The sequence below is a fragment of the Hemicordylus capensis genome, chromosome 17 (genome assembly GCF_027244095.1).
Source record: "Hemicordylus capensis ecotype Gifberg chromosome 17, rHemCap1.1.pri, whole genome shotgun sequence".
In the NCBI taxonomy this organism is placed as follows: domain Eukaryota; kingdom Metazoa; phylum Chordata; class Lepidosauria; order Squamata; family Cordylidae; genus Hemicordylus; species Hemicordylus capensis.
Window position 1 is genome coordinate 10,204,560 of NC_069673.1, and position 20,767 is coordinate 10,225,326.

The window sequence follows — 20,767 nt, forward strand, 5'->3', positions numbered from 1 at the left end:
GCCTTACCTCGTCTGGCCCACTTTCTCCTCCATGCTGGAGGCAGTGCAGTTTTCAAGCATGGTGTGGCCCGAGATGTCCAGCGATGTGAGGTTCACAAGATTCTCCACAAAGAGGTTCAGAACCCTGCGGGTCAGCTTGAATTTGTAATAACTGGACAGGCGGTCTCGGGAAATGTCCAAGTGCCTAGAAAAATATCAAGGAAGAACAGCAACCAATTACCAGAATCATGGAACTTGGGATAACAGCTGGTTATGCCAGAAATGCGTTTATGCACCGAAGAGGAAAGACTACCTTCTCTTATACAATCAGGCCCACCCCACTCCAGTAGTTGGTGGGGGTGGGCATGATGGCCCCAAGGAGATCTGGCAGGCCTCCCTCCCAATGGCATCCAGACACCAAGCCAACTGTGGCAGATGCGATGCAGAAAATTACTCAAAGTAGTCCCACTGAAATTAAAAGAAAAAGTTAGGCAATGCTTAACTTGTTCTTTTAACGCCAAGGGGATGACTTTAAGGGAAATTGTACCTAATCATTTATTTATTTAATCGATTTCTATACCGCCCTTTCTCGGTTTACACAGAGAAATAATAAATAAATAAGATGGATCCCTGTCCCCAAAGGGCTCACAATCTTCTATAAAGAAACATAAGACAGATACCAGCAACGGTCACTAGAGGTACTGTGCTGGGTGTGGATAGGGCCAGTTACTCTCCCCCTGCTCAATAAAGAGAACCAGCACATTAAAAAGGTGCCTCTTTGCCAAGTTAGCCTCTTTGCCATATCAGTCGCTGATTGTTTGTTAGATTTATATACTGCCTTTTATTAAAGTAATCTCAAGGCAGTTTACAATAAATTTAAAACACACAGAACTATTAAACTGTTGAATAAGATTAAACTGGAATATAAGAAAAAAATACAAGTCTATTTAAAAAGTTAACACACAATAAAACACAGAGCACAGAAGCAGCAGCAGCAGCAACAACACACACATAAAAGCCTGGATAAAAAGACATGATTTCACTTGCTTTCTAAAAGCTGTAATGGAGATCAAGGAGTGGATGCCCACTGGGACATTCCAGAGCTGGGGGAAGTACAGTTAAAAGGTCGGGTTGACTAACTGCAACCTGCCCACTCTGGGCGAAGCCACAACAGGACCAGCTACCATCATGCATGGTTATAGCAAACTTATGGCATTATGGATCACAGCCACCACCACCCGCCCCGCCCCATTTCTAGTTTTTGCAAAAGCTTCCCTAGCGAGGGCTGGTGGGGCAGGAAGGTGCAAGGCTGACCTGAGCTTGCGGAGCTGGGCGATGGCCTGGATGTGCTCCTCGCAGAGGTCCATGTTGTACAGCACCAAGGAGGCCAAACTGTCCTTCCACTGGGTCAGGAAATGGATGTCGTTGAGCTGGATGCCGGAGAGGTCGAGGGCCGTGAGGCAGGCCAGGGGCCGCAGCAGGGTCTCCACGTCCACCCCCTCGGTCAGCCGCCCCAGGTTGAGGAAGCGCAGCCGGCGGAAGCCTTCAAAGGTGAAGTCCTTGACCAAGACCTGCCGGGTTGGGTTGAAGCCGTCCTCACAGCCCCCCGGGTTCTCCTCCTTGTAGAAAATGTTGGTGCAGCCGAAGAGGCTCAGGGAGACCAGGGTGGGGCTGAAGCTCGCCAGCGTCTGGAGGCTCTTGGCCGTCAGCCGGTCGCAGTTTGTCAGGAAAAGCTCAACAAGGTCCTAGAAGGTGGGGACCAGCAGGTTATAAGGAGGGCTGCCAGTGGAGGCCCAGTGCCCAGGGACACCAAACGCCACTTTCTCCCCTCTTGACACTCTCCCCCACCCCCCGCTTTTGAGGCCATTGGGAGTAGGGGCATCTTGCTCGATTGTTATCATAGGATAACTAAGGTAGCCACTTATGAACAGGAGCGTACGCCCAAGTAAAGGTATTTACCTAAATCCAAGACTAGGTATTTTCCAAGTTCTCCGATGTTGGAAATTAGGGGGTTGTCTTAAATTCAGAGTCCTCTCCGTTTTGGATAAATACAGGCTTAACCTGTGTTTTTAAACAAGGCAGTCCTAAATCTAGAGTCATCTTTGATTCGGGGGGAAATGGCAACTGGTGGAAACTGAAGGAGGGTTAGGGTTATACTACACCGGCTCTCTACCCTTCTCTCTCTACCCTTCTCTCTCAGGAAACTCTAAGTGAGGCCACCTAATTGTTTATTGGGCCCCTGTGAAGCTTCGGCAACAGCTGAAGACTCAGCACAGTCCCCTGACACCAGGCAGAGATGACCATTTTCACTGTGCAGAACTCGCTGGGCCCAGCACTGGAGCGGGGCAAAGGGTGGTGTCCTTTAAGGAACACAGAAACATCTTGGAAGGTGGTGCATGGAGTGCTGGGAAGTGTAGCCCTTCCCAGCTCCAGGGAGTCTTGTACTGCTGACTGGTGGGAGGGCTTTTTTGGGGGAAAGGATACCTCCCCCCCCAAGTCCTTGAGAATGTGCTATGTCAGGGTTCCTGACCATGGAATGGCCTTGGGCTATTGTGGCTGTGGAAGCTGTAGTCCGACAACCAGGGGGTGGTGGTGATGGGAGTTCTAGTCTGACGACATCTGGGCACCCAAGGTTGGGAACCACCGTGCTACATAAACACTCTATTTATGGTGGAGTAGGTTCTGAAGAATGCGGAAGGGCACTTCTTCCTCAAAAAATGTCCCTTTTTTATCCTCATGGCTACATCTCCACAATCCTAATCTCCCCACCTTCCAAGATGATTAAAAGCAGGCTCATACTCTCTCCCCTCACTCCCCACCCCCCGCCGCGTTTGGTAGTAAATGTGTCAGCATAGAGCACTAGTAGATCAGCACCACCATACCTGCTTTCGAATCGCTTCCAGGTCCTGGTCCTGCACGATGATCTCCTGCAGATGGATTCGCGCTAGCCTGGTGCTCCGAGGGTCTGAGAACAGGTTGAAGAAGCTCTCACTGTGTTCAGGGATGCTCCCCGAGTTCACCAGCTCCATATATCTACACAAGAGATGGGAGTCAAAGCTTCCATGGGACCCAGGCAATCATCACGTGGCTGTGGACAGCTGTTTGAGTCGGGACCCAGGAGACCTGGGCTTGAACCTGGAACCACGTCTCCCGGGTCCAGATTCAAACCATTGGGCCCAAAGTCAGCCAAATGTTGGGCTACAGCTGCCATCATCCCCACAAACGTAACTGGGGATTATGGTACTTGTAGTCCTACAATATCTGGGGACCCCAGTTGAAGAAGCCCTAGATTTGAACCCTCAGATAGCACTGTAGCCCACTGATAGAGCTTTGCATTGAACGCAAAAGACCCCAGGTCCAGTCCCTGGCTGCATCTCCATGCAGCAAAGACTGCTGCCAGAAATCTTGGAAAGTTGCTGCCAGTCAGGGTAGCCAATACTGAATTAGACGGAACAGTGGTCTGACTCAGTAGAAAGCAGCTTAGACAAAAGGATCGAGGAGGGAGGGTCTAGTCATCAGCTACCACAACAGAATGGAACCAGAGGAGAGCTGGTCTTGTGGTAGCAAGCATGACTTGTCCCCATAGCTAAGCAGGTCTGCCCTGGTTGCATATGAATGGGAGACTAGGAGTGTGAGCACTGGAAGATATTCCCCTCAGGGGATGAAGCCACTCTGGAAAGAGCATAAGGTTTCAAGTTCCCTCCCTGTGTTCTCCAAGATAGGGCTGAGAGAGATTCCTGCCTGCAACCTTGGAGAAGTCGCTGCCAGCCTGTGAAGACAATACTGAGCTAGACAGACCAATGGTCTGACTCAGTATATGGCAGTTTCCTATGTTCCTATGAACCTGGAAGTTCAGAAGCAGAAGAAGGGGAGGGCTGTTGCCTTTTCAGGCTTATGGAAACATCTGGCCAGCCACTACTGCCCTGAGCCATTTTTGGAAGGGCGGTATAGAAATTGAATATAAATAAATACATACATACATACTGTAATGAGGATGCAGGAAAACCTGGAATCTTGGTCTGACCCAGCTAACCCCAACTGCTCCAAGAAGTTGTGTTTTTTTTTGTTGGCAAGGGTATAGAAATTAATAAAAATAGCAATGTTCTTATAAAGATTTAGTTAAATTCCTGGTCTATCCACAGCTCTTAACCATGAAAGTTGGGAACAGAGCTCAGAGTAGCTGGAAATAGAGTCTCCATATACAGAAGCACTTTATCTACGGTTATCAGTTGATGGGAGTTAAACCATGGGGTAACCGCTTCATACTGCTGGTGGGCATTCTGGAGGCATCTGACTGGCCAGTGCGGGAAACAGGATGCTGGACTGAACAAACCTCTGGTCTGATCCAGTGGGTGGTTCTTATTTTCTTACTGCATTTTCTAGCCCATTCCAACCTGACAGCTCAAGCCATGCCTCCTTTTTGTTTGAGGCACTGAAGGCGGCAGGCATTACCGCCCCACTGGTGGTCCACTAATCTGCCACTTGAGGCCATCGTCTCACCTCAGCTCACAAAAGGGCTGCCCGCACCCCCCACCTGATGACCATGATGCTAACTTACTCATTGACGAGTCTGTCACAGATCTCACTTGGCAGGAAAATGTCTGGATGGAGATGGAGTGCTTTGTTTTCTAGCAGGTAGCAGAGGGTCCACTCCAGGTTGTGAAGACAATAATCTGTACAGAGGGTCATCAGGGACTCGGGGCTGTCGGCAGCCATCTTGCAGCGGTGAATGGGGAAAAGGGGGGGAATGAGGGAGAGGGGGAATGCGAGGCCGACAAGAGCTGCTGCTGCTGCTGCTTCTTTTCTGGAATTCTTTCCTTTTGATCTACGGAAGCTCCTGATTGGACTTACAGCAATATCAAGGCAGCTGTGGGTGAAAGAAAGATAGATAAGCCACTGTTTTAAAGTGAGTTGGGGCAGAAGTCCTCATAGTAACATAGGAAGCTGCCTTATACTGAGTCAGACCATTGGTCCATCTAGCTCAGTATAGTCTACTGACTACTGACTGTGAAACAGGATGCTGGACTGGATGGGCGGGACGGGATGGGCCTTAGGCCTGATCCAGCAGAGCTGTTCTTGTGTTCATTTCCCACTGTAGCTGAGAATTATGGGAGTTGTAGTCCAACAACATCTGGGGACCCAAGTCTGAGAACCCCTGGATTAGGGGTGAGCACTTTTAATTGTTCGGTAGCACTTTTAATTGTTCAATATTTCTTCCTGGTGCTGCTTGTTCCTTCTCTAAAAAAGTCTGTGCCAACCTCAGACATATTAAATCCCTTTTATTTCCAGCTCAGGGCTTGAGACCGTGCAGCTAGTGGTGGCACTATTCTAAGCTGCAGAATCTTCCTAGTCACAGCTACGAAGCAAAATTCTCATTGATCACCACAGCAGCCAAGACTCAGCTTCAGCCAAGAAGCGGGGGTGGAGGAGATAGACTACACAGACAAATAGCCAGGGAGGGCTACACAGGAACTTTGGTTTGAGCACAGGCTAGATTCTGGAAACCAACATGCTCTGTCATTCTAGCTGGTATCCCTGTTAGTCCATGAGTCAGGCGCACAGTTTTTGGGCATAAGTAGAGGGGACAAATGCTCATAAGAGCTTTTGGCAATGTCCACCCCTCTAGAGATGAAAAATAGGCAATAGCATTATTGCACTTTTCATGAAGGACAAGGCTATCAGTGGCTACCAGTCTGGGGGCTAGAGACTGCCTCAGAGGCAAGATGCCTCTAAATACCAATTGCAGGGGAGCAACAGCAGGAGAGAGAACATGCCCTCACCTCTTGCCTGTGGGCTTCTCAGAGGCATCTGGTGGGCGACTCTGTGAAAGTTTCACACGTGAAACGGCATGCTTGGGCCTGATCCAGCAGGGCTGGATCTTTATGACAATAAAAGCATGAGAACACAACAAAAACTGAAACTCTCGCAATGCCATCACCTATTTTCCACCTCTAGGGGTGCAGACCTTGTCAAAAACCGCAATGAGCATTCGTCCCCCCGGCTCATGCACTCTGTGGATCATTGCAAGTGTAGAATTTCAAAGCAAACAGCTGTCAACAAACCAATTTAATTCATCTCAGCATGAGATAGTGTCACTGCTGTATTATTATTATTCATAATAGTTTTCAACAAACATGCTCTCAAAGTGGTTTACACACAATAAAAAAAATTGAAAAGATGTATTGCAGTCTAAATCTGATGCCTCTCAGAGGCATCTTCACACACAGTTGCTCACCAGATGCCTCTGAGATGCCCACAGGCAAGAGGTGAGGGCATGCCTTCTCTCCTGATGTTGCTTCCCTGCAACTGGTATTCAGAGGCATCCTGGTATTCAGAGGCATCCTGGTATTCAGAGGCATCCTGCCTCTGAGGCTGGAGGTGGTCTATAGCCCTCAGACTAGTAGCCATGGACAGACCTGGCCTCCATGAATTTGTCTAAGCCTCTTTTAAAGCCATCCAAGCTAGTGGCCATCACCACACCCCATGGCAGAGAATTCCATAGACTGATTATGCATTGTGTGAAAAAGTAATTCATTTTGTCGGTCCTAAATTTCCCAACCTCCAGTTTCATGGGATGGCCCCTGGTTCTAATGTTGTGAGAGAGGGAGAAAATTTTCCCTCTATCCACAATCTCTAATCCATATATAATTTTATACACCTCAATCATGTCTCCCCATAGTCGCCTCTTTTCCAAACTAAAGAGCCCCAGCCTACAGCTTTGGCTCATAAGGAAGGTGCTCCAGGCCTCTGATCATCTTGGTTGCCTTCTTCTGCACCTTTTCCAGTTCTATAATATCCTTAAGATATTCTTCTAAGGATGATGGTTCAATTCAGGCACGCATATTCATTGCTCAGAAATGCACCATTGTGTAGGGTTTTTATTTATTTGCTTATGTCTATGTAAACCGCTTTGGGAACTTATGTTGAAAAGCGGTATATAAATATTTGTCATATTCGTAAAGTCACCAACTTTACAACCAGCCTCTGCAGCTGTGCCTTTTTGCTTAATCTGCAGGTGGTATGGCATTAATCTGCATCGTGGGAACAGCTTTGCTGCCTAAAGCCTACAAAGAGGCAGTGTGGTGGAGTGGTGGTTACTATGTCAGACTTGGCCTTGTGAGAACCAGATTCAAATCCCCACTCGCCTTACTGGGTGACGTTGGGCCAGTTACTTTCTCTCAACCTAAACCATGTACCCTGCCACTAGTCTTGGGTAACTTGTTACCTTTGGACTACAATTCCTTTCGTCCCCAGCTACAATGGCTGAAGACTGGAGATGATGGGAGTTGTAGGGGTTTTTTTTTAAGTTACTCAAGACTGCCTTCCACTAAGCTATCCCCAGAATGCACATGGCAGGCACCATAAGAACATAGGAAGCTGTCTTCTACTGAACCAGCCCATTGGTCCATCAAAAGCAGGGCTGCACACCTTTGATCCAGCCTCCACAATGGCCAATTGTGAGGGATGATGGAAGTTGTATTCAGATATTTGCAGGAGGGCCAAAGTTGTGCAGTCCTGAAAGAGATGAGGCTGTAGCTCAGTGCTAGAGCATCTGCTATGCATGCAGAAGGTTCAGTCTCTGGTAGCATCTCCAGGTAGGACTGGGAGAGACTCTTGCCTGAAGCCTTGGGGAGCTGCTGCCAGTCAGTGTAGAAAATACTGAGCTAGATGAACCAAGGGTCTGGCTCGGTATAAGACAGCTTCTTATGTTCTCACCTCAGAATTGTCTACATTGAGTGGAACCAGATGCTGCAACATTGCTGAGGCTAAGCAGGGGCAGAATCTGTCTTTGAATCTTTTCAGTGGCAAGGAGGTGCTCCTAATTCAGGAGCTCTCTGTAAGGCCGTCAAGCCATACTTAGCATTGAATCTACCAGGCATTCTGTGCTAGAGGTCTGTGAGCACCTGATACTGAAGCAACATTCCAGAAATGACACTCATGTGGTCCTGGTCCTTTCCTTGGATTGCACTGCAAGCTCCATCAAAGAGCAAGATACAAGTTTAATAAATCCCTTGGAATGCACCTGCTGCATGGGTGTGAGATCTACGCACTGTAATTAGTGTGTCAGCCCAGATGTCCCTAGATCAGGCCTGCTCAACTTGCAGCTGTTGGCCTATAACTCCCATAATCCCTATTGGCCACTGTGGTTGAGGATCATGGAAACTGGAGGACCAAAACTGAGCAGCAATGCTCTAAAATGTTTTGATAAATTCCCTTCCTGGAGCAATAAGCCAATTCCCTTCTTGTATCACTTTTGGTAAACATTCTGCAAACAGCTTGGAAGACATGGCTTTAGAAAGTAAGTCGTATGCAATCTCTGCTAACTAAGCAAAAAAGTACTTCTTAAAGTGGTGATACTCATCTAATTAGCAGGGGGAGAGCAATTGTCCCTACCCAAGCCCAGCACAGCATCCCTTCTGTGGTTGTTGCTGGTGTCTAACTCATGTTTTTTTTTAGATTGTGAGCCCTTTGGGGACACGGAAACAACTTATCCATTTTCTTCCTATATAACTTTCAGAGCTTTTGTTGAAAAGCTATATATACACATTTATATTGCTACTGCTATTATTAATAATATACTTTGTTAGTCACCCCATTAAAAAATTGTTCTCTGAACATGCAGGCATGTAGAGATAAGGTGTTTGATAATGCTTTTTAAAAAAACACACAACAACTTTGACTTCAGAATAGGTCTGAAACAACTGGCTCAGTGCCCACTGGCATGACTGGCACCCCCTGCAATGTAAACTAGGAATTGCCAAGACCCAATTCCCGCCTAGGAATTAAGTAAAACAAGTTCAGTCGTCAGCAGCTTTTGGCAGACCCCTGCTGCCAGTCCGTGCAGACGAGACTGAGCAGGACGGACCAATGCCCTGACTCAGCACAAGGTGCACAGCGACTGCAAATGAGTCATAGCTTAGGCGCAGGGAGAGAGCACATGCATGCACAACCTCCCAGCAGGCTCTGAGCCGGCATCTCCAGGTAGGGCTGGGAAAGTCCCCTGCCTGAAACATTGAGAGCCAGTGCCAGCCGGTGTAGACAATGCTGAGCTAGACAAACCAAGCTTGTGACTCAGTACCAGGAAGCCTCACCTGGGTCCCCAAGCTCCCTGCAGCAGCTCTGGAGCCTGAGCTGCCCTGGCCTCCACAGGTGGACCTTGATGAGGCTGAGATTCCATTTCTTCCTTTCTCCGTGAGCAGGTTTCAGGCTGCCAGTGCAAGGGGTGGGTGCCAGCCTCCTCTCCCACCCACCTGCAGCGGGGTGGAGCCCTGGAGAAGAGCCTGGAGTGGAGACCCCCTGCCTCAGCCCTCGCTGCGGATCCCTCTTCCTCCATCCACTCACCGCTCACTCACCTGGCTGCCCGGCTCCCTGAGCGAGGTGGTGTCCGGGCTGCGGTTGGTTCCGGAGGGAAGAGTCCCAAGTTCCCACCGGGGTCCGCTCCCCCTGCCCTCCGTCTCCGGCACCAGCATCAGAAGCAACAGCAGCAGCCGCTGTCAACAAATCCACGCGTCACTTCCGGCGGCCGGTCTTCCCTCCCTCCCAGGCGAAGAGGAAACCAGTTCCCTGCGGAAACAAAGGCCGTGTGAATAAGAGTTCCCCCGCGGCTGAGAAGACCTACCCTCTCTTCTTTCTTTCTCTCCCCACCTTAAGGCACCCCCCTTTCTCCATGATCATGGATAGCACCTGCTGCTGCTAATATTTTTTTATACCGCGTTTCAAAAGAAGTTCTCAAAGCGGTTGCCACAGAAAAAGAAAGTAAATAAATAAGATGGTCCCTTCCCTAGGAATCCCTGGTTGTACAAAACGCAGGCAGGCCTGCCCTGTGGGTGGTGGTAAAAAGAACCTCCACAGTCAGAACCTTCTGTCCTTAACTTGGATGTGACCAGCTGTTATGTTAATAAAGCAAAACAAAAAGGTGAAGGTGCAGTAAGAACTGTGAGCCACACCTCTGTGCCTACCAATTATTTTTAGAGTTGTTCTTTAAATGCCAAATTATTCTTGGGGAGAGGGTAATGATTGAATTTAATAATCAGAAGGAGGGTTATGTCTTAGGCAGGTCTCAGGTCTTTTAAGTACCTAACAACACCTCTGGTAGTGCAGTGGCTAAGAGCATCACTTGGTTGAAATCTTGCCTTAGTCACGAAATAAAGTAGGTTTAGAGACATCCATACTATCTCTCCGCCCTCATCCCCCATTTACTGATGATTTCTCTGCACACTTACTTGTGAGTAAACACTCTGCATTGAATTGTGTGACTTCGGATCACAGCCATCACGAGATCTGTATCAGTCAGCTAGGTAAGCTGTTACCTACTTACCTAATAAATGTGTAACTGATATACTGTATAGAGTGGGACAACAGGCAGGTTGAGGGTGAGACAATAGGTGCACTTTGTCCCCTTAAAGAGGGTAAATATTACATGAAATAGTTCTAGTTGAAGGGTATGAAAACTTGTTTTGTGCAGCTGAATGGAGCTGAGATGTTGCTCTATACACTTTATCTCCTCTGTTAGGCTTTATCTCAATCAATTAGATTAATTGGATCATCGTGGAATTCAATCAGCCTATCTAGGGATGTCTTAGAGACAGTTCCTATGTATGGGCAGGTTTTATATATATATATAAACACCAATGTCAGGGGTTTGGAGAAGAACCACATTTGGAAGGTAATCAGAGTAATCCTGCTTTGGAACTTGGGGAGATATTTTATTTATGATAGTAATCATGCATCTGATGAAATGTAATCCAGTCCGTGAAAGCTTATACCACAACAAATCTGATAGTCTTCAAGGTGCCACAAGACAGGCGTCTGTTTTGCAGAGGCTTTTGGCACTAGGGTTGCCAACTGTCCCTCATTACACAGGATGTCCCTCATTGCAGGGATGAAACGTTGGTCTCTATAGGGACAGCTTTTGTCCCTCATTTATTCAATAGCATATAATTCAATTACATATACGGCAATGATACTCAGGCTCTTGATTACCACTGCATACACCCCCCAGCCAGCCCCCACAAACTTGGGTCCCTCATTATGGCAATGAAATGTTGGCAACCCTATTTGGCACAGCAACCTGAGAATATTCCAGAGTTAGGAATGTCTGACTCCCAGAGCTGGCCAGTCTGCTAAGCAGCCCTCAAGTATGACTTTGGCGCCCTCAACATCCAATTAAAAGAATGTTCTGTAAATTACATTATATTTCATTAACTCAATGCGTGGCGGGCAGGATGCCAAAGTCATACTTTGCCTAGACCAGTCAAAGTCATACTTTTCCCAACCAGTGGTACTCCAGATGTTGCTGAACCCCCATCACCCCAGCCACAATAAACTATAGCTGGGGATGATGGCAGTTGTAGTTTGGCAATGTCTGGAGTACCACCGGTTGGGAACCCCTGGCCTAGTGAACCAAAAACCCTAAAGCTGGCCTGGCTAGCTCCATATAGCATTTGGCCAGTTCTTTTTGCAATAGATGGATAATTTCAAATACAGCACCCTTTAATGATGGCAATGTATTTCAAAGAAAACACGCACTTCTAGTAAACACTTTATAGCAGGGCTGCTCAACTTTGGCCCTCCTGCAGCTGTTGGCCTACAACTCCCATAATCCCTGGCTATTGGCCACTGTGGCTGGGGATTATGGGAGCTGTAGTCCAAAAACAGCTGGGGGGTGCAAAGTTGAGCAGGTCTGCTTTATAGGATAGAACACATTTTGGATTTCCAGTTTTACCTGTTAACTGAGGATAACACTTTGTGCATTGGAGAAAGTGGGCTGTAGTCCATAAATAATTTTGCCACAAGAAATCTGTTAGTCTTTTAAGATGCAGAAGGCCTCTTTACTGTTTTTGTACAATTGCTCACTCTAAAATTAATAAAAACAGAGAAGGAAAATGCTGAGAATTTTACACATAAAATATGTACAAACACTTTTTAAAATAACACAGGCCCTCCCCTCCAGTGTTCCCTCTAACAGGGATTCCCAGATGTTGTTGACTACAACTCCCAGAATCCCCAGCTGCAATGGCTTTTGCTTGGGGATTATGGGAGTTGTAGTTAACAACATTTGGGAACCCCTGTTAGAGGGAACACTGCTCCCTTCCTTAGTAAGGGATAACATTATTAATAAAAGAGCATGCAGGATTGACAGCTTTGGGACGCAGATCCCAGAGTGGGGAGAAGTGATCCAGGGGCTTTCTACAGAGCCAACAGAATGGGGGTGGCCTGGACTGGGTGAGTCTAGAACTCAACCACAAGCTATTACATTATATTTTAAATTATAATTGGGGAGAAGCACTGCCCAAATTGTGGGCTCTGTGTTTCTGTTGTTGTTGTTTGTTTGTTATATATTTTTAAAAATCCAAAAAGATTAACAAAATGGAACCAATACAATATCAAATGTAACTAATAGTAATGAAAGAACCATGGCCCACATTTTGTTCTTAATTTTGTCTTTGTTAACTATTTATTAATATTAAAAATGACAAAAACAAAACAAGAATTAAGACAGGATCAAATATAAATAATGTCAATACATATCAAAAATACTAATACTTATTATTCAGAAGCAATACCCAAAGTGTGGACTGCATGTTTTCTTTTTTAATTGTTTCCTTAATTAAATTTAAGTTCATTAATTCATGTTATATTTATTAATTTAAAAATTAATTTAAATTAATTTAAAATTTAATTTAAAAATTTAAAAAACAAAAAGGTGCCAACATAGCCAAAATCAGTAATGGATATCATATCAAAAACCAGTGGACATCAATGCATTATTATTATTATTAATTGTGTTTTTGTCTATTTAATTTTGTATTTAGTAATTAAAAAAGAAAAACAAAGCAAACAAGAACCAAGAAGATATAAAAATTAAATAATATCAATAATACCTATTCATAATTTTTTAAAGGGGAAATTATGGACATGTTTTCCCTTTTTAATTTTTTACTCACTAACTTTTTAAAAATCAGAACCAAGGTAATATCAAAGGTAGCATCAAAAATCAATACAGTAATATAAATGATGTTGTTATTTATATCAATGACAATGACATCTACTACTACCAGTATTAGTATTTTAAAGAACCACTGCCCAAATTGTGGGTTGCAAGTTTTTCCTTTTTGTTAACATTTTTACTTATTAATAAAGAGAGAGAGAGAGAAAGAAATACAAAACCAGAACCATGGTAATATTTAAAAAATCAATCATATCAATCAGTTTCAATACATTACTATTATTATTTCTATTATTATTACAAAACATGTGGGCTGCATGCTTCCTCTTTTTGTCCACTTTTTACTTATTAGGTAAAAATGACAAAAATATATACAAAACCAGAACCAAGGTAATATCAAAAATCAATAATATCAACAGGTATCAATTATTATTTATTGTTATCATTACTTTTATTATACAGAAGCACTACCCACATTGTGGGCTGCGAGTGTCCATAACTTTCGAATTAATTTTCATAATTTTAATTTTTTATTTAAATACAATCCACAGTGAAATACAAAACCACAACCAAGACAATGCCGAAAAAGATACGATATCAATAGATGTCAGTGCTTCTTAATAAAACAATAATGATGGCGGACAGCTGAATAAATTAGTACTGAGTAGGGATGCGCAGAACGTACTGAGCTCAGGAAGTTCCTTCAAATGTAGGGCCTATTCCGAGCTTGGAACGGAACAGCCCCATTCCGAGTAAGAACGTTTTGAGTGTTCTGAGCACCACTTTGGACTCCTAAATGGTGCTCTTCTGGCCTCTGCACACACACAACAGCCATTTGCGTGCTCAGTACCATCATACAAATGGCTGCCGTGCATGCACAGAGGCCAGAAGAGGCGCTCGGAACGTTCTGAGTGTCCCAAGCTCATTCATCTGGAACCGGCTCGACCACTTATTCCAAGTCCGGAACAGAATGCAAATATTGTTCCGTGCACATCCCTTGTTGTGAGTAGCCCCTGCTGAAATTAATGGCACCGTTTAGTCATGACCAATATTCCCTGTCAGAGGGATTCTCAGAAGTTGCAGACTACAACTCCCAGCATCCCAAGCTGCAGTGGCCTCTGGCTGGGGATGATGGGAGTTGTAGTCAACATTATCTGGGTATCCCTGTTACAGGGAACCCTACTCTGGACATGACTTAGTATGTTAACTACTACTACTAGTAGTAGTAGTAATTCCAACTACTACTAGTCAGAACTACTACTGCTAGTAGTAATGTATTATTATAAAGCACTGCTCTGTGGCTGTGCTTTTTAACTTTTTAAATTTAAGTTGTGAATAAAAGTAAAGTGTGCCGAGTCGGTGTTGACTCCTGGTGCCCACAGAGCCCTGTGGTTGTCTTTGGTAGAATACAGGAGGGGTTGACCATTGCCTCCTCCCGCACAGTCTGAGATGATGCCTTTCAGCATCTTCCTATATCGCTGCTGCCCGATATAGGTATTTCCCCATAGTCTGGGAGAGTAGCCCCGCAGAAATTTTCAACACCATTTAGTCATGACCAATATTCCCTGTCAGAGGGATTCTCAGAGGCTGTGGACTACAACTCCCAACATCCCAATCCACAGCGGCCTTTGGTTGGGATGATGGGAGTTGTAGTCAACCATATCTGGGAATCCCTGTGACAGGGGACCAACCCTGCTCTGGTCATGACTTAAGTAGGAGTAAACTACTCATGAGTAAATTTAAGACATTTTAGAAATTGGAAAGGTAGGAGAAAGGGAACAGTCGCGGCCCACAATGTGGGCAGTGCTTCAGTATAACAAGAGAAGTAGTAGTAGTAATAAACAACTTTACTGAGGACAGCCTATATTTTGTGGCAATACCTATAGCAACCATATTGATACAAAATTCTGGCATCCCAGGTCCTTGGGAAGGGCTCGACGTCTGGATAAAACAAACCGGTCAATAAGACCTGTTCGACTATGTAAACAAGAATTAATAACAATAGATTACCTGTCATAATAGAATACCTTTCAATATTTTTTTTTTTGGATATTACTTTGGTTCTGGCTTTGTCTATATTTAGTCTGTCAGCCATTGCTACCACTACCACTATTATTTATTTATTTGTTTTTACATTTTATATCCTGCTCTTCCTCCAAGGAGCCCAGAGTGGTGTACTACATACTTAGGTTTCTCCTCACAACAACCCTGTGAAGTAGGCCAGGCTGAGAGAGACGTGACTGGCCCAGAGTCACCCAGCCAGTCTCATGGCTGAAGGGGGATTTGAACTCGGGTCTCCCTGGTCCAACAATGCTATTAATGATGATAATAATAAGGCACTGCTGCGAGCCGCGCTTTCTAACGGTTTAAATCCAGGAACAAAAACCACACCGTTCCACAAGGCGGGACAACTCTGAGGCGAGGCGAGGCCTGGTTCCTCAGGGCAGCCTCCTCGCTCGGGGCGGCCTGGAGGAGGAGGCCGGGCCTGTCAAGCGGCGGCTCCTCCTCCTCCGCCTCCCTCGCATTTATTGCCGCCCCTCCTCCGCCGAAGAAGCGGGGAGCGAGTCGTCGTCATGTCGGGTTAGCAGCGGCTGGCAGTCCTGTGAGGAGAGCCGGAGAGGAAGGAGGAGAGCGGGCGGCCGAGCCCGCCCGCCGCCGCCAGGGAAGGCTCCACCGTCCACCCCCACCCGCCCAGCAGCCTCCTCATCATGTCGAGTCTCCACAAGAGCAGGTGGGGCGGAGGGGGAGGGGATTGGGGTGGTGGGGGGGGCAGCATTTGCAGTCATGCGGGGGGGGGCTGGCTTGAAGTGTTCTCCAGGCTTCTTATCCTTTCCGCTCTGTGAGACCCCCTAGGAGCCTCCTCCCTCCATTTTTCTCTTGCCTGCATAGGGGTGGGGGCCCCACTTTATTTATTTTTAATCCCTCCCCCTTTCTATTCCCCCGGTCCCCTCCCCCACCCGTTAGGAAACCAGAAGCCGAGTTTTCTCTTCTCCCCTTCCACTACCCTGGGTCTTGCTGATAATTTTTATACAAGAGTCCTTTCCCCCCTCTTTCTTCCCTCCCCCCGCACTTGCTCTCCTTTTCTGACTCTTGAGGGTTTTCTTTATTTTCACACACTCTTTCTCTCTCTCCTTCCCCCACCCCTATCTATCTATCTATCTATCTATCTATCTATCTATCTATCTATCTATCTATCTATCTATTTTGCTTAGTACATTGATATGCTGCCCCATAACCCCCCCCTCAAAAAAAAAGGTCCCTGGGCAGTTGTGTGTTCCTCTTGCCTGCCTTCCTCCCCGTCTAAGTTTTCCCCTCTGTTGTTTATTTATCTATTTATTATATTTGAACACCCACTGCCCCAAACCTCTGTCTCTGGGGGGCTTTACAGCAACCTAAAACCACTTAAAATGGAAATCAGAACCTTAAAAAAAACCATTTGAAACCCGTAAGTCTAGTTTAAACAGCTTGGGTGAATAAATGTGTCTTTTGAGACTCTTATTTATTTTACGTATGGAGTACGTTTCTAGGTACTATATACATGGAAGACACAGCCCCATACCAAAAGGTCCCTGGGTGGTTCACCATTTTTAATTTTAAAAAATGGTTATTCCTATGTATAACATTTTAATTAGGCTTTTCCTGGAATAATTGGGTGCCCCTCGGGATCATCATTCATTGCTCTTTCCTCTGCCTTTTGATTTTTCTAATAGATTGATTTAATAGATTGATTTAATAGATTGATTTAATAGATTGATTTAATAGATTGATTTAATAGATTGATTTAATAGATAGATTGATTGTAATAGATTGACTTGTAAACTTCTCTCCCATGAGAAACCGCATATACCTCTCACCCTCTTGTTTGTTTGTTTGTTTGTTTTTATTCGATTTCTATACCACCCTACCAAAAATTGCTCAGGGCGGTTTATAAAGAGAAATAATAAATAAATAGGATGGCTGCTTGTCCTCAAAGGGCTCACAATCTAAAAAGAAACATCAGATAGACACCATCAACAGTCACTGGAGGTCCTGTGCTGGGGGTGGAGAGGACCAATTACTCTCCCCCTGCTAAATAAAGAGAATCACCACATTAACAGGTGCCTCTTTGCCAAGTTAGCAGGGGTTTGGTATATTATGGTATATTTTCAGGGCAGTTAACATTAACGGCAGCTATATTGCCAGCTCTTCCTTTATGGAGCTGTCCATGCTGTCTGTGATGTTATCTCATTCTGTCCTGACAACAATCTTGCAAGGTAGTACCCGTCTGAGAGAGTTGATAGAGACGGAGAGAGAACTGGTCCAGAGTTGCTTAGTGTAAATTTCGTGGTTGAGTGGAGACTTGAACTCTGGTCTCCTTGGTCTAGATCTGATGCTCAGTAGGTAAAGAAATTGAAAGTGGAAAGGTACTGTACAGGAGAAGTTTTAAAAAACCATCCATTTAAATTAGGACTTAACAAATCCCAGGTGCCGGGGAGCCATGGTCCCTAAAATTGAACCATGGCACCTAGACTAGGATATTTAGAGGCAGTTATCGAATAAAATCTTTCTTTGCCCCAAGCAGCCCCATTTCCATTCCAAGTGTATTACTTGTAAAGGGGATAAAGAAAAGCCCATTTATGTGCACTCGCACATAATGTCCATCACGGATTCTGGTAATTATGTCAAGGCTCCATTGCCCAGCTGTCAAATTTTTGGACTGGCTCCTAGAACCAAATGAAAATTTGTCATGGCCTGTGTTTAAATAGCACATTGACCCCATGAAGCACCCTTCTAGGTCAGACAACTTTCCCTCATGCTTCTTAAAACCCAGGTGCCCCCCACCCCCAAGATCCACAATACTCAATTTTATTAGGATGAAATGACCACCCTCTTGAACTCTGCTGCAAAAGGCAGCAGTTTATCCAGGGGCTTAAAACATTTTTGTGGGCTTGCTTCCAGCTGTGTACACTATCGCTGATGTCCGTTTTGCTTGTCAGGGCTCTGTATCTACAGCAGGAAGGAAGGAATGAGGGTTTAAGAATCTCTCCCCCACGTCCAGCAATCCCTTCTTCCTGTTTTGGATGATTTTTCAGGTTGTTCTTCCCCTTTATATGCTGAGAGTACAAAGCAGCTGTCTGTGACAGGCCTCGAAGGGTGTGGTGTTCCCATGTTTAACCCTGGGATCTGTTGTGCTGTGGCCCTAGAAAGAACAAAGGGAAGAACTTGCTAAAAGTGTCTCTTGTGCATGAATGGAGGAACCACATATGGAACGAGGAAGAAGCAACGGACAGGTCAACGGGTGTGACTCTGAAGCAGCCTTGACAACCGCTTCTTGTTTTAAAAAACTAAGCCTCTCCTGTACCTTCTAAACTGTGAAATTAACTAGTTCTGAACTGTTCACGACTCTAGGGATTATCAACTCTGGGTCTCCTAGATGTTGCTGGGCTACAACACCCGTCATCCAGAGCAATTCTTTGGCTGCTCTGGCGTTATAGTCTAGCAACATCTGGGGGTGGGGTCGAATAATAATAATAATAATAATAATAATAATAATAATATGATTTCTAAGAGCTCTTCCAAAAATGGCTCAAGGTGGTTTACACAGAGAAATAACAAATACGATGGGGACCTCTGCCGTACTGACTTGCATCAGCTAACTTGCATTTATATGCTGCCTACATGCTCCATGGCTTCGCAAAATCTTACTATTTTTGCTCAATGCTGGGAAGCTTGTCCCCTAGGAATGTCAGGAATAGGAATTGCCTTGCTGAATTAGACCACTGAGCAAATTGCCTGCAGTGGCCAGTTTTGCATGTCCAGGAACCCCACAATCAGGGTGTGCTGTAATAGCCTGCAGTTATGCCCCACCACCCAGCAGTCAGCTACACTGCCTTTAATCATGGAAGCTCCATTTGGTTTGGTTGAAGCTGCCGATGGATATTGGCCGCTAATTTGCCGAAGCCTAGGGAGGGAGAGACAAGGAGCCTGGCTAGCTACAAACTTCTGATCTGGCTGACCTGAACGGGTTCCTTCTACAGGACGTGTCCACGTCTGTTTTCTGGTGCTGAAGCAGTTCTGGAGGTTGCCTTTCAGTACTTGTTTAAGAGCCGGAAGCAGTGTTCCTTCTAACAGGAGTCCCCAGATATTGTTGACTACAGTTCCCATCATCCCAAGCCGAAGGGCATTGCAGCTGGGGGTGCTGGGAGCTGCAGTCGACAACCTCTGAGAATACCGGTGAGGAGCCTTTCCAAGCTCAGTGTGAATGTACCAAAGGAAAGCCGCCAGAATCTTAAGCCACAGGAGGGTCAGGCTGCCCTTCGTTTCTTGTGCACATAGGCTGTTCCTAAGTAACAGTGCAGGAGAACGGCTACTTGTATGCCATTCCGACTCCTTGGCCTGTGAAGCTAAGCCGCTTTCAGATTCTTCCTGAAGTTCTTCAGATCAACTTCCCGCCTGTGGCCATGCCGTATTAGCTTTAAGAAACTGCAGCGCCGTGGGCGAGAAGGGCAGAAACTGTGGTTGTCGGTTGCTGCACATGGCAGTTAGTTCGTGTGGGCTGCCTGCTACTGCCTTTGCTTTTTTGTTCTGATAAAAGCCCTTATCTGAGCAGCATATTTTTCTGGCTGTTTACCAAGGGCTTGACTCGGTTTTGAGTGCCCTTGAAACAGCAAACTGGAGTCTTGAGCACCATCCAAGCCTGGACTCTGTCCCACGGTGAGAGTTGGGCTGGAAAGAACCCTTATGCCTGGCCTAACCCATAAATGTGCTGCATAAGAGCGACTCTTAATTGAGGTGGGAATATAGTTGGATTGTTGGGGTGAAAAGGACATCCCCTTGCCCATCTTCCTGGTGTTCTACACATTTGTCATAGGAAGCTTCCTTATAGCGAGTCAGACCTTTGGTCCAGCTAGATCAGTATTGTCTACACTGACTGGCAGCAGCTTTCCAAGATATCCGGTAGGACCCTTTCCCAGCCCTACATAGAGTTGCTACCAGGGAGTAAACCTGGGACCTTCTGCGTGCAAAGCAGATGTTTTTCCACTCGGCTCTGGCCCTATCCCCTAAAAGATAGGAAACTGCCTCCTACTGAGTCAGGCCATTGGTCTGGCTAGCTCAGTATTGTCTACACTGACTGGCAACAGCTCTTTGGGGTTTCAGATGGACATTTCCCAGCCATGCCTGGAAGCTCTGCCAGGGATAGAACCTAGGGCCTTCTGCGTGCAAAGCAGATGCGCTTCCCCAGGACGATGTTCCTTTGCCAAGCACTTAAGATTCCTCTCTGTCATGCTCCCGTCTTCTAGGATTGCCGATTTCCAGGACATCTTAGGCGAACCCAAGATTCTGCTGCAGAAGCTCCGTGAACTCTGCTTTAGCGGTAAGCGACTGGGTTGAATGCTTGCTATTACGGGGAGTGGTGTGGGTCAGGTTTCATTGCTCAGGCAGGAGGCTGTGTTGCTACCTCCTGGCAAGCGGCGAGTTGCAACTGATTTATCCTGTTAAAAATGCTGCTTCGCTCGGAGTGGAAAGCAGTATTCTGGCGGCAGTCGCGTCTCGCTAAAAACCTGTCACTGGGTCAGCGATAATCATCTGCATGCTCCGTTGAGCCATGCCCTGGGGCTGTAGATACTGAGGCAGCCAGAGAACTGCATGCTGATGTACAAGATAACTTTGCACAGTAGGGTTCTGGCCTCCTTTTTGGCTAAAAGATTAGCCTATTGAGGTTTAACCTCTCCAGTGTGGAGAATCGGGGCGAGTGCTGTTCTAGGGCATCTCCCTGACTCATGCATGCCAACAATGAGGGGTGCTGCCCCCGGCTCTCACATGCCAACAGTGAGGCACGCTGGTGCCCTGCATATACAG

At 46.0% G+C, this 20,767-nt stretch overlaps 2 protein-coding genes across 6 annotated transcripts in view; one reads left to right on the top strand and one right to left on the bottom strand.

The window, feature by feature from the left end:
- ZER1 (zyg-11 related cell cycle regulator) overlaps positions 1–15,447 on the bottom strand; it is a 38,684-nt gene extending 23,237 nt beyond the window's left edge. The window contains exons 1-7 of one of the 4 annotated variants that reach the window (XM_053281841.1): positions 15,320–15,447; positions 11,705–11,836; positions 9,322–9,543; positions 4,538–4,846; positions 2,862–3,012; positions 1,294–1,724; positions 8–184 (exon numbers count right to left, since the gene is read on the bottom strand). In XM_053281841.1, the coding sequence (XP_053137816.1) occupies positions 8–184; positions 1,294–1,724; positions 2,862–3,012; positions 4,538–4,846; positions 9,322–9,449 (1,196 nt within the window). In that variant the 5' untranslated portion in view covers positions 9,450–9,543; positions 11,705–11,836; positions 15,320–15,447. Of the gene's footprint in view, positions 1–7; positions 185–1,293; positions 1,725–2,861; positions 3,013–4,537; positions 4,847–9,321; positions 9,544–11,704; positions 11,837–15,062 lie in introns of those variants that run through there. The other 3 variants (XM_053281842.1, XM_053281840.1, XM_053281843.1) reach the window with 3 other exon arrangements.
- The window catches only part of TBC1D13 (TBC1 domain family member 13), a 31,327-nt gene continuing 22,708 nt past the window's right edge, over positions 12,149–20,767 (top strand). Inside the window, exons 1-2 of one of the 2 annotated variants that reach the window (XM_053281846.1) lie at positions 12,149–12,204; positions 20,209–20,282. In XM_053281846.1, the coding sequence (XP_053137821.1) occupies positions 12,185–12,204; positions 20,209–20,282 (94 nt within the window). In that variant the 5' untranslated portion in view covers positions 12,149–12,184. Of the gene's footprint in view, positions 12,205–15,518; positions 15,660–20,208; positions 20,283–20,767 lie in introns of those variants that run through there. The other variant, XM_053281845.1, reaches the window with a different exon arrangement.